Here is a 19,005-nt window from a genome sequence, read left to right as displayed (position 1 = left end):
TTATTGACGTTATTGACGACAGAATGCGATTATCATATTTTTATTCACATTTACCAAGAAAGTATTCAGTTGACATTTATTAATATTGAAACTCTTGATTTATGAAGCTCCGTATTTCAAAGATTTGTACTTAACATTATTGGATATTTTAACGTGACTCTAAAAAGAATTTAACTTTGATATCAGAAACATGAATAATTGAAACATAATAATATAAAATATAGGGTGTGCAAAGATAAACCAAAATTATTGTTAAAATTGAGTAGTAGGCCTATTTTAAAGATGCAAGCAGCATAAACCATTTTCATAGCAGAACTGGTAAAAAAGCGGCAATTTTTGTGCCATTCATTTTTCACATCATAACAATGTTTTCAAACATTTGTTTATTTTAATTTGCACCACTTTCAAGATTTCTTTCTAGAAAGACCACATTTTGTTTAACATTTAGCTTAAATGAGTTTTAAAAAGTATAAAACGTGCACAAATCAACGGGAATAATTCCCACTTTTACGGTATTTTGAGAAACTCACCTGGCTCCTACTAATAGCTGGTCATTATGGTAATCAATAACAATTTTGGAATAGTCTATAACCCCTCGTTTACTGTAAATATTCATCCCCGTTCCTCGTAAATCTGCAGAAAAATAAAGAAAGAAAGAAAAATTTGATTAAACATTTTATTATACCATAAGTTACCATGACAACTCAAAATAATGTTGATAAATACTTGGATAAAACACTTATAAATACATATATTTTCCATTTCATTGTATAGCCTTTGAGTGCACATAAATCATTTTAATTCAGAAAAAAATATATAGTTTGGGGTTAAAGCATTTTTCAAAATCTATAATTCATCAGAAACAGTACAATGGATAGATAGCAGCCTGCATTAGAGAGTCTGTGGGCAAAGGACAAAATATTCACAATAAATGGGTTTGTTCATCAGCACACCTTTATCTTCATGACACAAAATTTTAAAATCTTTTTTGGTAAACCGGTCAAGTAACAACAATTTGTGAAACTATGGGTGTCTACATGCATTAATCATGTACCAAAAAGTACAAAATTAATCATTTTCAACAAAAAGTCTTGTAAAAATACCACAATATACATTTGCCATAATATGATCAACAATAATTTGTTTCATACAATTTTTGACAGTAAAAAATAGAATAGATAATGCTAATGGATATGTATTAATAGAGAGGATTACAATTGCATTATATTTTACTCTAACTTATTATTAAAGGAGTATTTCGTGATCCTAGCATCCTCTTTTTATGATATTTTTCAGTACATATCCACGAAAAAAGCATATTCCCAAAAGTTTCAGTTGATTCCGATTTTGCGTTTGCGAGTTATGCATGATTATGTTTATTACACGGCTCCATAGACAATACGTTGTAATTTCGTTCTGGTGCACCAGAACGAAATTCAAATTTCGCGATATCTTTGCTAAACGAATTAATCTGCAAGAAATATTTTTTACATAAACATTATGTAGCCAGAGTATTCCAGTGATATAAAAATCTCAACTTTTTTTGAGAAAATTGGGGGGATGAGGCTGTGGATCACAAAATGCCCCTTTAAGTTTACTTTAGTTGGGCTTACAGCAATACAGTGTTTTGTGATGTAGTGACCTTTGTATTTTTGTTGAAAATCCATGTGCTACATCAAAAACAACAGCACAAAATTAATGTATCTGAATAAAAATGGATAACATTGACGCAATACTGTAAAACCCCGTCTACAAGCATATATAGTGTGTTTGATGAAAGTTGAATTATTGACGATACATGCGTAAATATGCCAATTTAATAGATTGGTCTTACAATAATACTTGTTTGTATGTGCTTGGATCTGTAATTTATTTGCTCTAATTCCATAATGGCGCCTGGATTAATTTAGTTTTTACAGTAGCACTCTATATGCTTGTAGACAAGGTTTTACGGTATGTGGATTCAAGTTTTTCTACTAGAAGTCAGGTTGACCGACATTCCTTCTCACAAGATACTAGGGGCGAGTTTCCCGACAGGAGTCTTATTAAGCCGTAGTCTTAAGGCGGCCTTGAGGCTACTAAGCCTAGCCTGCTCTCGAAGCCCGAGTCTTAACTCTAGCGGATTTCTTCAACATAAATTCAACCTAGTCTTAGTGGCCTTGTAGGCTTAACGCTTGACAACCTCGTCCCTTTCAACCAGCGACTTAATTGTATAGGCTGTTGGAGGTAGATGTACATAAGCTGTGGTCCTCACGGTTTACCGTACTAACAAGGTTGCCGTCTCATTATCGCAATGTTCCCGGCGCAAAGACTAGCCTGGACCAGCGGTCTTGTGCTTGGGCTTATACCGTACACAACTTGATGCAAGAATAATGTGTCTGTTTTGTGTCTTTTATGTATTATTTTTTTTCCACTTGACTTTTTATGAGTCCAACTTGTATGACTGATACGTCTATGCTTTATACTCGTGATTCTTTCTTTGCATCCCAAAAAGGGTAAAACTGTAAGCCTAATGGAAAGGAATCTGTGATTCCCCTAAAAAGGAAAGCAACCAACGTGCGATCTACTGCTGATATCAGTAGTCTTCTCAGATCTCACATGAAGTTATCTGTTGGTACAATATTTATAATTATTTAAGTAGAAGATATAGTAATATTATATTCATCTTATCCGTAAATTCAGTTTTAATACTGCATGCATTATTGTTTCGTGTCAAATATTTACTATATCGTTACCAATTTTGTCCTTCTTCTATTGTATTAAATTGATGTCCAACCTGGTATAATATAGGCACTCCAAAATAATATTTAAATAGGCCTACTTATGAAAAGTACGAGTATCAAACTATTAAGGATTGGATAGGGACAGGTGGTATCATATAGGTCTTCATGATGATGATGATGATGATGATGATGATGATGATGATGATGATGATGATGATGATGATGATGATGATGCAATGATGATGATGATGATGATGATGATGATGTAGGTCTTATGATAGCAACAGCTACTTAAAAAAATTCAACTAACTCAAATGAACACTAAAATAAAATGCTGAAATGTTCAACTAAATCGAACAATTACTTACCCACAGGGGCGTAACTAGACATTTTCATTTGGGGGTGGGGTGGGGGAAAGCGAGGGCAAACATAATAAATGAGGGGCAGGCATCGTTCATGCTGTTTGGGTTTGTAAGATTTCTTTTTTTGACATGGGGGGAGGTAGGATTGAAAAAAACAATTATGGTACAAATGCCATATTTAAGGTATTAAAGCTGGTGACATATAGGCCAATGGTACAAAGGTGGGATAAATGCAATTTATTTAAGTTAAAATGACCAAATAATGAGGTTAAATAATAAGTAGGCCTAATTTACCTTTTTTTCAGGGGGGCAAGAGCTCCCCCTTCAGTTCTGTGACTGCTTACTTATTTTAATTGAAAGACCGTCAAAAATATGAAAGATAAACTTTGCGTTACAATTTAAATAATTTGTAAATTGAAATAGACCAAGGCTTACGACCTAAGACCTGCTCTGAGGCAGTGCCAAGAAAAGCCGCTGTAAGCCTGGTCTAACAGGCTTGCGTAGACTACGGCTACAGAAGACTGATTTCGAGAAATGCAAATTTTACTGAAGCCTGGGGCTAATCCTACAAGCCTGGCCCACGGGCTACTTGAAGCCTCGAGGCTATGGTAGCCGTGCTTGGGAAATACGTTTTCAGTTAAGCCTGGTCTTACGACCTCTTAAGCCTTGAGGCTAGACAAGCCAATTGCTAAGCCACCCGTCGAGAAATTCGCCCATGGTGTATCAGTATAACAATAGACAAAGCTAGGAGGATGATACAGCTCCTTTGTTATACAATATGCTTATTGTATTGTGCCTATTGTATTGTGGGAACGAATTTTGTTTAAACTGACTTCTGATTAAGAAACCCAGGATCCACATATTGTCATCCATTGTCATAAAACAATATGCTGTTTGGTTTTTTTTTAAACAGTGACTCATAATAATATTATTTGGGATATTCCAAGTGGCAAAAACATTATTTTCTGAATTAAACTAACACTTGAAATATCCCATTTTGAGAAAATCTCTGTAATTCATTGTGTGTGAAGAGTGCAGTGTTGCTAATATTTCCATGATTAGATTTAGTACGAAAAAATAATGTTTTGAAAATACCAAAATATGGAGCGGCAAAAAGAGCCACAAAGTTTGACACTTTAAGCATCAAATTCTTGCGCTTGTAATACCTAGCACATTGCAACCACCTTAAACAATGAACACAGGATTTTGAAGAAATACTTCATGAAATAGTAGACAAATTCACAGCTATCTCTAAACAAGACAATGAACAATACAGTGGTTTTACATTCCAATAATTTTCCACAACCATAAATCTGGAAGAAATCACTCTTTGTTGTATTTCACATCAAAACAACCCGAAACTCGTCGTGCAAGGAAAATCCAAATATTATTTTGTATTTGAACATTTTACCCACCTGCAGCCTAATCATTAGCGTTTCTTATCTACCTGTACAATACCAAGGTTCATTTATTTCACGCATTATCAAATCAAGCGTGCTTCCATGAAATCTTAACAGTTTCCATCCGTTTGTCGTTTTTTTGTTGCCATTTTGTATTGTTTGCTATTGCAATATTTTACAATGCTAACATAAGAATAAAGGAACTATTGAAGTTTAAATCCCAAATGAGCTTACGCTGACCTGTCCATCAACATGATTGGCATGTAGACATAGACTCCACTACAGTCATTCTTTCCAACTTGATAATTGCATATATATTTTCAGACTTTGTATACTTTTAAAGTACACAAGCATGAAGTAATTGGCATTAAATTTGTTATACCAAAGTGACCCTTTAACGAGTTTCTATTCTTCAAATTCCTTTATCGTAGTTTCTTATTACGTATTTTCCAATGCCCAAATGAGAATTGCTGTGTTATGATTGCATTATGCGGCTTATTTAGAAGTTATTATTCCCAAATTCGCACCTAAAGGAAATGTTACAGTCACAGGGGATAAAATGTGGATGGTAATCCGTAATGAAAGGCTACATACGACTGGGTTAATAAGTAAACTGTTAATACATATTATATAATTCATACGGGCTTTTGATTAGTACATCACTAATGCATAAACTGTTGCCTATTTTATTCTGACTTCGCAGTCATGGCGGACTCCCTTGTGGAAACCTTGTTATCCTTTTTTCGCAGAGTGTTGTATATTCTGGGCCGAGACATACTGGACTATTCACATGAATAGATTTAAATCCAGATTCATTTGAACTGCCATATCCTGATGAAATATACTATAATCTATGATTCATATCGTTTATTTTCAAGACTAGTGTATGCTCACATAAATGACCCAAATTTAGTTCAGATCTGGATCTGTATTCCCTCGTGCCAGTGTATACCCACTCAACAAACTAATGCTGATCAAGCCAGATTACTCTATATCATGATGCGTCATGTAGCAAGCACCCTTATAATAACATTTTAATGGCGAATCATGAACATGATGAAGCAAGATTAGTCGCAAGAGGATTGCCTGTTTGTCTTGGTTGTAATTATGATTGAATAATATTAATAACGTAATATTGCTAGAATGATAGAGCAAAGATCCGAAGTTGGAAGAGACAAAGAAAAAGCAAAGAAAATATGAAAACTTTAAAGGGATGACAAATCAAAAGCTGACATATGTATATAGTTGAAATCACCATTTCACACAGTGATGGATTTATCAAAAGGGGACTTGCCTCCCCCTTTCTGGGACATTTTTGCAAGCCAAAGTATCTTATGGTATCTTTGGTGAGATCCCTGACCCTATCCCCAATCCCTAACCATTCTTGCCAGGGTTGCTGATTTTTTGATTTTTTAAACAAAATTGTTTAAAAAATCAATTTTTTTTCAATCTTTTATTTTGTTTTTTGGATTTTTTTATTCTAAAAATGCTATCAGTTCAAAGAGACCAATGGAATGCTAGACATGTGCGCAATCCTATCAGGTATTTACAAAAATCGAAATATGTTGGTAAATCATGGGAAAAAACCTTGTGAATTCTGCATCATTACAAGGTGAATTTTTAGCAATAGATAAAGTGATAAGATAGCGGTATTTTAATTGTATCAAAAAGTTGTAGAAACATTAGGAATGAAGTAAAACAGTCAATTTAAGAAAGAAATTGACTTACATTTTTCAAAAATGGTAAAAAATTGAAAAGTTAATTTAAATCAGTGATTTTTTTGAAAAAAAATCATGTGATTTAAATAAAATCAAGCAACCCTGTAATTTTTTGCCCTCTCCACCATTGTCCACCGGAGCATAGAGAAATGGGTATAAATAGTATATTAGGCATCTGCTGCATGGTAAGGGAACAGTAGCGTAAAAGTGCAGCCTGGTGTTCAGGATGGCCACATTTTCAACTCTATTTTGTCATAGACTCTGAAGACATGATTTTGTTCAGCTTGGTCACGGACCGTTCTATATTTCTGCTATATTTATATAACGTAAGGTGGAAACCCAATGAACCCATAATTAAAAAACATCTAATTAGCATTCTTAACTCGCTGAAGCCCGAAATTTAGATTTCAACACCAGATAAGGATCTCTTCCTTATAGAATTTGACAAAAGAACACACTTTGATAAGGATCTTTCCCTTATAGAAATTTAACAATGAAACACGTTGCATGTTATGATCTATGTTCTTGTGATATCTGTGTTAAAGTGTAATCAGTGACAGATCTAACCGATAACATTCAACCAACTCGAGTATAATGGTCCGTCATGTGGGCGGTAAGATCAGAGCGGATAATATTGTGATTACACACCATCTTAAAAGATTTCTGATTTGAAAAGATGGATTTTCACACAAAAAGAAACTCAATTTGTGTGACTTATTGGTTCAATTACCAGTCAAATGTGACACTCTATGTTGCTGTCAACTGAAAACTAATAAGTAATTTATTTTTTTTAGGATTATATTTTTCCTTAAAGTCCCATTCAGTGATCCAAACGCAAGTGTAAAAAAAAAATTGTTTGAAAAGATTGAAAAATTTGGCAAAAAAATTAAGAAAATGGCAGTATTGATGAAGTTTGAAGCCGCATTCAAATAGGGGTCCTACATGTAGCTAATTTATATCAGTCAGTATATAAATTACAGATTCATGTAAATGCCATATTTTGGCTTAAATACACAGTTTTCTGCTGAACCACTAGCACGCTATGTTTGCACATCTATGACAATGACAAAGGTACCAAAATATGAATTTTTATGATTTTTATGATCGGCCGGATGTGCGAATCACTGAATGCGCCTTTAACATTATGTGCGAGATTCAAGGTCTGATTGCAATAGCCCAGGCCTCTTCAAAAGCTAGTGTTTATGTTTATAATTTTACCCTGTGTCAATATTATTTTGCTTTCTATCTGATGTACATGTACTGCTGATATTGAGGCTTGGTGTGCCTTATACAGCACACACAGCCCATTGATTTAAAAGAAATCATCACTTTTTAATACGAGACTTAACAATCATCCAGGAATCGAACCTACAACCTGCAGATCCATGGCCCCAGATAAAGTATCACACAACACCGATGGTTCCCATTTATCATGATAATACTTTTCATGACCCCATATCCTCGCCCCCTTCCCTACATATTAAACCACTTTAAATCAGATCCCTTGAACTTGAGGTTAAAATGATATCAGGTTCCACTCTCCATGTTAAGGTGACAAAAGCAATTATCAAGAGGGCTTCATTTTTCTACCATTTTAACATGATATCATATTTTTATGAGAGCCATGGTAATAGACATGGCCTATGGTCATAGAAAACATATGAGAGTGGGTGTAGTAAACAATTTGACAATTTTTTTGAACATGTTGAATGCTTCAAAAATATGCTAAAGGTAAATAAAATGACTGTATGACTACGATCCACAACATGCTCATCTATCAAGGCACAGTTCTTTAACCCAAATACATTTGTACATTCATGGAATGACCTTCGAAAATTTGGGTACAAAAACTCATACTCTGCAACTTGAGGTCAAATTTTGCACTATGATTGTTTAATTGATGTTAATAGACTATGCCATAGGGATGAGGCCATTGTGGTCCATAGTGTATGACATTGAACTCCACCCAGGGAATACTACCTTATTTGTACATTTTGTATTTCTATCATATCTTGTGAAGATTGTTTTCTTGGCCTATAAATCCGATATTAAAATTGGGTCTTTTGTTTTCTATATAGGAAGGAGTAAAGACAATACCCTAGTGAAGTGATGTAATATTTACTAATAATCGGATTAACTACACTGCAAATGTTCCCGAACACATGACGCTTCTCAGACGCGTCCGAGGTGTTCATAATTGTCTCTTTAGAACACTAGTGTATTTGAAAATATGATAAGCCTTGCACATTAGTGTTCTTTTAGTATAATGTAGAACACACAGTATTGATCAGACGTGTCACAAGTGTTCTGAATGATTATATTGAATACTTGTGTTCAAAAATGGAACGCATGAGCAGATAGAGGCGTTGGAGAGCTGCGGCGTGTCAGCGAGAAATACACGGTGCTCCTTTGAAGGAGGGATATAAGTAACAACAACAACAACAATGGCGATACAACGTGGAAACGCTCCTGGGAAACGCTATTCCAAACTGTCTTTTTCAAGACAAATGGGATGATAGTGAGAGTAAATTCGAAGGATTTAAGGAAGAATGAAATTCAGGGCAACTTTGGGAGCGACTCGGAGTCCGTATATCTGTTGACAGCGATGAACAAGCATCGGAGAGACACAAGAGGGTGAGATGACCGAGCGATTAATGCGTTGCGCTGTCGGCTGGGAGAAAACTCTCTGATTTCACCGGAATTCTTCGGAACACCGCCATTATCTTGTTTATACTTCCATGCATTTGTTTATTGTCGAGTAATGCGATTTTGAAAATGTATAAATAAAGGTTGAACACCAGCATTCTGAAAATCAATGTTTGAACATGTGTCATGTGTTAAAAAACCGTTACATTTCTTTCATGTGTCCGAGGTGTTCATAGATAGTAATTTTGAACACCAGAGTTCAAAGGATTAGAACATGTTACACTAGTGTTCTGAGGTAATAACACCTGTGTTCTCTACATTAACACTAGTGTTCTCTAAATAAGTTGAACACGTGTCATGTGTTAAAAAACCGTTACATTATTGAACGTGTTCCATGTGTTCTGGCCAATTTACAGTGTACCATATAGTAATAGGTCAAAACAATTTTTGATTATACCGCACTGCACTGGTATATTTACGATCCATATCATACTGATCACTAGTATCTTTGAAAAGAGCGGTATTGTATTCAATCTATGATTGCAGACATACGCAGGTTATGAGTGCAACCTGCTTGCAGTGCAGCATGATGTACATGCACAAATTGATTTCACCTGTTGCTACTATGGCAGTTAATTTGATTATTACATCACTTTCCCAGCGTATTATATATGGCTGAACATGCTGAAGTGTGAGATTCAAACCAGTGACCTCTGCATGCAGTGTGAGCAGTAGCATAACCACACTTGCCTGATCATGTATGAGGGAGGGGGGATCATGTGCTAAGAGGGGAAGGCAAGAGTTATGACTGAGGGTCCCTAAGACCCTCTGATCCATCTCCAGTTATGCAACTGATTGAGAGGAAGTCCATGACATCAACATACTATAAATTCGCCTGTATCTTCTGAGCTATCCATCTATATCTAGGTTAGTTTAGCATGATCTAATTTAAATCTAAGTTTCTATACAGTGTCAATCCATTTCCAACTAATGCATTTACAGTTACACAAGTATGGGACGGTTAGCTTTCTTGTTTGACTTGTGCATCAATGATATGTCACTCAGATACAGGTGTTGCCATTCCAACGCTGGTATTTCCATTACAGATTTCCTGAGTTGTCTTTAGCAAATCCCTAAAATAAACTACAAGTATCAGTCCATTTCCACTTGTGTTGAAAAGGCATGATGAACAGCAACGCCCGCTACATGCAATCTTATCTTCCTCACCGTCTTTGACGTTCAACTTGCGTTGTATGTGTAGTCATGTTTCTTTGCCCTCGCATGAAGATGACAAATTTGATTTTATCAGCGCCACCGTGAAATTCAATTCTCCGTATTGCTACTGATCAGACATTATGATAGGTCTGCTAATATTACCGGAGATGGCATTTAAAGGCAGGCATGGATATAGCACCTTTGGTGTTTATGTAAGACAGAAAGAAAAAACATATCAATAAAGGAAACCTAAATACATTTGGATTATTTGATTCTTAGTGTTGTTTTGGTGTCAGTGCAGGATGATCTTTGAAATTACTGACTTGCTCTCACTTCCTTACTCACACTGACATGCAAAAACATTTCTTTTCTTCTCTCTCTCTCTCTCTCTCTCTTTCTCTCACTACCTTTCTTTTTTCTCTTTTCACTACCTTTCTTTCTGTCAGTCTTTTTCTTTTCTTTTTGACTCCTTTAAAGAGTTGACAGGAGTTATAGGAGTTAATGTTTTTTGCTGTTTCAGTGTGCATGTTCTCACCATTGATGGTTTGGTGAACTGTCATGTAACATGGATGTAAGCGTGATCCTAAAAAATGCCTTTCACGGTGACCCAAACTATTTACAAGACCTCTTCTGCATTGAGGCTGGCCTTCCCTTTTAGAAGGAATTTTTATTCTGCCTGTCTCTGCTTCTTTCAGTCTGTTTCTCAGTCTCTCTTTTTGTCTCTGTCTCTATCAATTCTCTCATTGTCTTTCATTCTAGCTGTCACTTTTTCTCCGTCTCTCTTTGTCTCCCTCATTTCTCTCTGCTTCTCTCTCAGTGTCTCTTTTTGTCTCTGTCTCTATCTAATTCTCTCGCCGTCTTTCGTTCTAGCCGTCACCTTTTCTCGGTTTCTCTTTGTCTCCCTCATTTCTCTCTGCTTCTCTCTCAGTGTCTCTTTTTGTCTCTATCTAATTCTTTCGACGTCTTTCGTTCTAGCTGTCACTTTTTCTCTGTCTCTCTTTGTCTCCCTCACTTCTCTCTGCATCTCTGTCTTTGTTTTTCAGTGTCTCATTTTATCTGTCTCTATCTAATTCTCTCACCATGCTCACTATATTTCTTTCTAGCTTTTGCCTTTTCTCCGTCTCTCTTTGTCTCCCGCACTTCTCTCTGCTTCTGTCTCTGACTCTCAGGCTCTTTTTGTCTCTGTCTCTACATATTTTCTCACCATCTTCTGTTACTTTTCCCCCTATCTCTCTTTGTCTCACTCACTTCCCATCTCTTTATCTCTAGTCCGTTTTTCTCCATTCCTGATCTTTACTTTTTCATTTGTTCATTCCTTACTGTTTTCTCCTTATGTTTATCAGATTCATTCTTTCTCTCATTTTTAACTTCTTTCTCTGTGTTCCTCTTCCTCTGCTGCATGGTGTATCTAGACAGGACTTTGTCAAAAATGGATTAAAAAGTACAAAAAAAACCTAAAAATCTTAAATATCAGGGTGGCCAGCATCTCACATGGGGGGGGCAATACTTCTCACATGGAGGAAGCTTCCCCCTGGCAACACCACCCACTGCTCTGCAGTCTTTTCCCATACCTGTGTCTTCCCGTAAATTTTATACAAAGATACTACAATTCATTCCCCAATGTTTTTTACACATCAACATTTGGCGATTTCAAAAAGGAAACATTGAACATGTTGAAAGTGAAAGTTTCCATTCAAAATAGAATTCAAGTTTTCAAAGTCTGCTTATGATCTTGGTGCTATCATACATGGTAGTCTTCTGGGACTATATCAGTCTAATATCACAGTCACATTAAGTAATAGGAAGCTGCAAAGAAGAACTACTTCCTTCCAAACACTTGATGACAGAAAAATAATTCTACAAAGATATTTCTCAGCCAGTTTCAGTTTATGAACACTGGCTGCATAACATACAAAATGTTGCATTTTATATTAATAAGCATTCGTGTTCATACTCTTTATTTCCTTTTGTGATGATTAACAATGGTGACGTTGTTTCCGTTACCTTGCCGTATTAAGATATCTGCGCATTGTCAAGGATGGTGTTCAGCACCTAAAGCTTGTCTTTTGAACTTGATATAAATCATTCATAAGATCATTTATTTCATAATATTAAAGAAAGTATTGCCTCATTTGACCAGACTAAATTCTTCCAATCTATAATTTATTGTTTGCTAAAAGTATATTTAAGCTTTATTCCAAAGCTTATATTCAGGTTGCACATCTCAACTATTATTCCTTTATTTGCTTTCCAAAACTTAGATCTTATCCCAAAACCTTAGTGTTACAAATTGAATAAAAGAAGAAACTTTTATCCAAACGGTTACAGCACATCACATCAAAGCTCCCATTGGGCGCTCCATTCCTTTTTCAAAGGAATTTTTATTCTTTTTAGATCTTATCATTCTCTACTCTTTTGCTATCAAATTATGCCTCCGTTTAGGCATTTATAAGTCTTTAATCACAAGAGACCACCAATGTCTTTTTTAATTGAAAACCATCTTCACCGGCATCGCAGACCAACTTCAATCCACCCTTGTAGACCAACACCCGCATTCAACATTTCCAAGTTCAACCTGCTGAACTTGGAAGACAATATAAAAGTCTATGCAGAGCACTGAAGGAATAAGCTGGAGTAGGCCTACCCCTTCCCTGCAGCAAGTGCTTGCCCCTAGTACTGAGTCGGGTTCCACGTCCCAGACAGAAGAGAGCATGGACAGCAGGCTGGAGCCACAGTCGGACTTGGTTCACTGGTGACCGCCAACCCTACAGCACATGCTATCATTGATTTAAATTCAGCGTTGAAATATATCCCACAATGCATTTATGATTCATCAAACCATAGATCATGTGATCTGTGCAATACATTTACCACTGCAAAAAAGTGGAGGTTTAAATATGACCCTAAAATATCACCAAAAGCTTGACAATTTGGCTAAAATTTGATATTTTGAAAATGCTGAATTTTTGCCCCAAAACAGCTGATTTTACAGGATTTTTATAGCAAAAAGTAAAAAACACACAAAATCTGGGTCAGTAGGGCCCGTAAAACAGGGTTGTCTTTTCGTCACCTTGTTGTAGAGAGATCCAAGAAATTATCCCCCATAATGCTTTGCAAACAGTGACCTTACAAATTCACATCATCACTGACCCCAGTGAAGCAGCAATGCATGAAGGGATACAATCTAGTTACACTGAACGCCAAACACTTAAAATTTCCAGAGTTGCCAGTTTGCTTCTCAATATTATCCCCAAATGTACATTAAAATACATTGTAATGTTCTGATAAAAACCATTCAATGATAATATGATTTATGTAATAAACTGTTTGAGTTGTCACATATGTACGCAAGGAATCATTCCAGGAAGATGGCACAATATAGAATATGATTTATCTTACGTAGTAATTGATTTACTCCCCCAGTACGCTTAAATTGAGCATCGGTAATAAAATTCACATCATAATCATCAAATGTGTAGGTTTGAGAAAGCTACAATTCAGGCTCAAATGAAAGTACTTGAAATTAGATGAAATATTTCTTCATATTTCCGCTTGTTAAAGCCATATGATAACATTTCTGTAAAAATTGATTAGTATTTATTTTCCATAAAATGTTAGCTTTTACTGTCAGATATGTCCCCTTTTGATTTTGAGCCGAACAAGTGAGGTAAAGCATAGAAAATTGGAATTTACTACTAGCGTCCATTCATTTTACTCCCGCGGATGTAATAATAAAACGCCGGTTCCATCGTTTTATTCAAAATCTCGGATTTTGACAAAACTACAGCACCTAAAGTCTTGATTTTTGCAGAGTATCTTTATTTACTAAAGTACATTACAATCATGTAAAAACCAGAATAAAAAAAAAATTGAGGGCGTTCTCCTCAGCAAATGTTATAATATGGCCTTAATTACCATAGAAGCATAACAATATCTATGGGTCCTCTTCATTGCAAGTTCTACTGAACCAATACTAGGCATGTTTGCACTTATTTGAATGCACTATAGACTCATAACTATGATCACGATTCAAGAAAATTGCATATTTCAGACATTTTTTGACAATTTCTTAAATGCTCGCTAATTTGACACTTGTCTGATAGCAGTGGTTCTAAGTTTCCTTTTTTTCTCCTTTTGTTGATGTTGTTGTTGTTTATTATTATAAATGTGCATGTGAAATTAAGACTTTAATAAAGTCCTGTATAAATTCACAAAAGTGCATGAAAGTCACACAATATGCAATATTACGACGAGTCTCGCCGACTTGGCTGAACAAAATAATATGGATATCTGCATTAATGGATGTTGGCCCTTGTTGGGATGCAAAGCCCACACAAATTAATACAGAAACTTGATCAAAACAGAACAAATTTATTCTTATAAAATACTAGAATTTCTATCACCACTTACACAAGTCACTTGAGTCTGAAAAATTGTCATACTTCAAGGTCAAGGGAAATCATCAAGAGCAATTATGAAATCATAGAAGTACGGCAAAAATTGGTAACTTTTGCATAATTGATTTTTCACCCTTTGCCCAATGTGAACCGTTAACTAATAGAATTTCCTTACAAAAAAGGAATATATTTGCAGGTTGTTATTTTCGTGGTAGCAATTTCAAAACGTGGAAAGGCGTGAAAATAAATGAAGCACACAAATATCCACTTTTATAGTAGCAATTTAATGCAGGGCCATAGCAAGGTTGAAAAATGTGGGGCGGCCATCACAAATGTGGGGCGGCCAAATTACAAATATATGCCCAACTTGAAATAAAGATATAAAGAAGAACATAACAAATTTCTCAAAAAGTTGGCGGCCATGGCATCCCCGGCCGCCCACTTGCTACGGCCCTGATTTAATGGCAGTCATTCTTCCCTGGCTTGAAAGCGCAAAAATAATTGAAGCACATAGGCCTAAAATGCCGGCTTTTATGGTAGCAAATATAGCAGTCATTCTTCCCTTGCTTCTTCATCTCCTGCACTAGGATCCACAAAATGCTCATTTATCAGTGACACAGTTCTTAAACCCCAATACATTTGTACATTCATTGAATGACCTTTGAAAATTTGGGTACAAAAACTCATACTCTGCAACTTGATGTCAAATTTTGCACTATAATTATGTAATTGAGGTTATTGGACTATGCCATTGGGATGAGGCTATTGTGGTCCATACTGCTGGTTATTGGGCCATTTCCTGTTTGACAAAGATGACCAAAGTATGGAAATAATTACTTTAAGAATGAAATTCTGCTATTAAAGTCAATCAGCTATCACTGACCCTAAAAAACTGACTTCAAGCAAGGTTTGAAACTAGGAGTTTTCAAAGGAACCGTTTCTGATGTTTTTAATATTTTCATGTGGTATATTAATCATTTGCAGCATATTTTTGAAAATTATGCTAAGTACAGGGAAATGCTACCAATGCTTTCCATATTATCATGATCAAATTCCCATGGGCAGAAATATTATCGTTTTTAATTTGTTTCCACATTTTCAGGTTCAATTCATGTTGTGGTGAAAGTTGCACAAGACAAAAAAGTGCCTAAAACAAAATTACGAAAAACAGGAGAATTGTTTCCAAAACTGCCATACTGCCTAGCATTGTCAGTATCCAACCACACATCTAAGGGAACTTATTTGAAATCACAGGCCAGAAACGCTCAAAAAATTCACATCAATAAAATGTGGGTTTGTGGATCAAACTGATGACAACAAGAAGGGAATTTGAGTTGGAGATGTTTATTTACTGATATTGTGATTATTGCCAGCAATGTGAGTGATAAGTCATACTGTTGGCTCTACGATGATGGAGATTTTGATCAAATTTTTGTCATATTCTATGACCGACCCTTCTTAGGTAGGTCTGTCTGGATTTTTTTTCTTGAGGTTTAAAAATGACCCTAAAATATCACTGAAAGCTTGAAAATGTGGCAAAAATTTGTTAATTTTTTGCAAACATATTTTGAAAATGTTCGGAATTTTTGCGCCAAAACAGCCGATTCTTCATGATTTTGACCACATTTTTGTCATATTCTATGAACAACAGCCACAGACCCTATCAGCGTTACCATGTTAAAGTTGGTTACAATACAATATTGTAGAGGACACCGCCCTAGTTGTCCAGGATAAGTGGTCAGACAGTGGCACACCTGTGGCCAAAGTAAATACACTCAGCACTTCTGACCATTCCTTAAAACCTGAATTCCTCATCTAGGCATGTTCCACAAATGCTTGCTTTAATGAAAAATAAGTGAAATCCATAAGGGTGAAAGGATGCAAACACTAAATTTGCACATAGATATGGGTCAAGCACTTTGAATAAGGTCACGGGTCAGTTTGTTTTGTACTTCACATTTGAAGCTATTATACCTATAAAGCATATTTTACCCATAAGATTGGAAAACTGCCATCAATTTGATTCCAAGACTCTTTCGATCCGCATTCAATGGCAAATATGTAAAATTTTACCCATTATGATTGGGAAAACACCATCAATTTGAATCCAAGGCTCCTTTGATCAGCATAATGTTCAAAGACGAATATGTAATATCGGTGAAAGAATAACTTGGAAAAGAAGTTAATATTAATTATTAATTTGTTTTCAAACCACTCATGAGCTTTGAGACAAACCTTTTATTTATTTATTTTTGCCTTACTAGCATACACCCTCTAAATGAGGTTTTTCCCACAAAAACATTATTTAGAGTTAAGTTTGAGCAACTATATGACTGATACAGGTGGATGCACAAACATGTATTATTGTAAGACCAATCTATTGCAATGTTTTGTGTATCCTTTCGTCTCTTTCATACAAAAACCCTCATTTATAGGCATATATGCTTGCAGATAGAATTCTACTGTACTTTGTGGACCCAACAGGTGATTACATATACAAGGACTTACAAGATATAGCATAATATTAATCCTAAATATTAATGTAAGATTAGTTACGGTCAATTTAAGTCAACAATATTTTTAAAGGACATGCCCTTCTAATGAACTAGCAAACTCTATAAAAACAAATATTGTAAACCTGTATTTGTACTTGTAATTTTGGAATTAGTTGGATTATATAGTCATTACCATCATTACAGTGCTTTAAGCAAATACTGTGGTCATTAGTAATCAGTGGCCAAGGTAGCAATGAAAGATATTTGTGTACTTTACAAACAAAAAATTTCTAATAATTGTTGACTTTATCACAATGAGTAGTGAATTTGTTTGTTATTGTAAAAGCATTATATTTAAAGGGTGAATATCACATAACACTGAATTGAAAGGAATTGTTTGTCATCAGAGTAATTCAATTATAATTTTGTTTTCATAATGTTCTTACACAATTGGCTACAATACATAACCCCTCCTCCTCCCATGAATTTTCATGAGATTGAGATTTGAGTATTTTCACTTTGCAACTTGATAAAGGCGAACCAAATTCACCATAAAAGGAATGAACATTCCCACAATCTCAAATATATTTCTTAGTTTGACAGAGCAATATTTCCCTCTGTATTCACCAAATCTCCCTCTCAATGGCGACATTACCTGGGAAGGAGTTTCTGCATTTCCAATACTAAAGTACTTTTGCAAGTCCCGTTCAAATACAGATCCTGGAAATCTATGGTTCAACACTGACTTCATTCAAAATACCTCAAAACTGACTTTAGTCAAATTAAATGGCTCATTTTCCTTGATCAAGCAATATATTGTTCTTGCAACCATATTTTTAGACTATATATAATATAGATAATCAAAAAGAGCTCTACTGCAAAATTTACACTACTTTACAAAAGCTTTCATCAAACAAGTCTAAATTACATTTTACTTGTAATTTGACTGAAAATATCAGGGTCAAACCAAATCCATCCAATCATTTCTTGTGACTGATATGGCTGAATTGAATCCAGGTAACACGTTTTATGGATCAACGCAAGGTGAAGAGCCTTTGAGATGAAGAACTAATAGGCGACTGTGTGCGCCATTTTATTTTGAAGGAAACTATTCAATTGCATTATCTAAACCTCATGCATGGACAATAAATATACCAGCAGATTTATCGGGAATTATCGGCCTCTGTTAAGAGCTATTTTGATTGGTTTAAAGATGGCTAAATCCTGTATTGAGCCATGGTAATAGTTAAAGGGCTAATGCAGATTAAGCTTAAAATTGCTGAGAGATCTAAAAGCTTAAATTTGATTGGTTACTCAATAGAAATTGATGTCCAAAACAATGTGCCAACATGGCCAAATTTTGTTTACTCCAATAAGTATTGCCAATATTGAAAGATCTTTACTTGAATAAACGTCAGTGAATTCATGCAAGTAAGAACATGCCTATTATTGGTCCAAATGTTCATAAGATATGGAATTATTTTGCAATACAGTGTAGGTTTAACTTTTCAATATGGACTTTTATCATAGGATGTGTTTTGATAGGCTACTGTAAAGAATTGGCACAAAAAGTGTGTTACAGGTTGATTTTAGGTTAGCAAGCATAACAACTGTTCAGTGCCAGAAGTGGGTAAGTGCGATAGCTGCCATGTGTAGCTGCCAATACAATATACTGTGTGTAAATTGCCAAATGTTCACAGGGCAGCTATTGCACTTACCCACCTCTGGCACTCAGTAGTCGATAAGTCTATGACTCACCTTATACCTCTGCAACTGTTGTTCTTGATCAATCCGTGTAACTTAGATTTCATATCTATGTATGTTCTCTTTCCATATATGCATATTAGATCATGGAGGCTATGCTGTTAACTCGATGTCCTCCTTTGTTTTTATACCCTTGTTTAAACACTCTTTGCCATCAAGTTTGATCTAAATGAATTGATCAATTGCAGTCGGATTTCACTTGCTTGCTACTTGCATGTCTTGTAGTTACAAGCAAGGCACTATTATACTACATATATATATAAGTTTCATCCATTAAGATCTGAT

General features: G+C 35.3%; 1 protein-coding gene across 1 annotated transcript in view; it reads right to left on the bottom strand.

Annotated features, from left to right (window-relative positions):
* The window catches only part of LOC140142990 (semaphorin-5B-like), a 404,016-nt gene that overhangs the window by 149,634 nt on the left and 235,377 nt on the right, over positions 1-19,005 (bottom strand). The window contains 1 exon segment of the mRNA XM_072165019.1: positions 531-633. Coding sequence (XP_072021120.1) covers positions 531-633 — 103 coding nt within the window.

The sequence above is a fragment of the Amphiura filiformis genome, chromosome 20 (assembly GCF_039555335.1).
Source record: "Amphiura filiformis chromosome 20, Afil_fr2py, whole genome shotgun sequence".
NCBI classification, from domain to species: domain Eukaryota; kingdom Metazoa; phylum Echinodermata; class Ophiuroidea; order Amphilepidida; family Amphiuridae; genus Amphiura; species Amphiura filiformis.
This window is presented reverse-complemented; position numbering and strand designations above follow the sequence as displayed.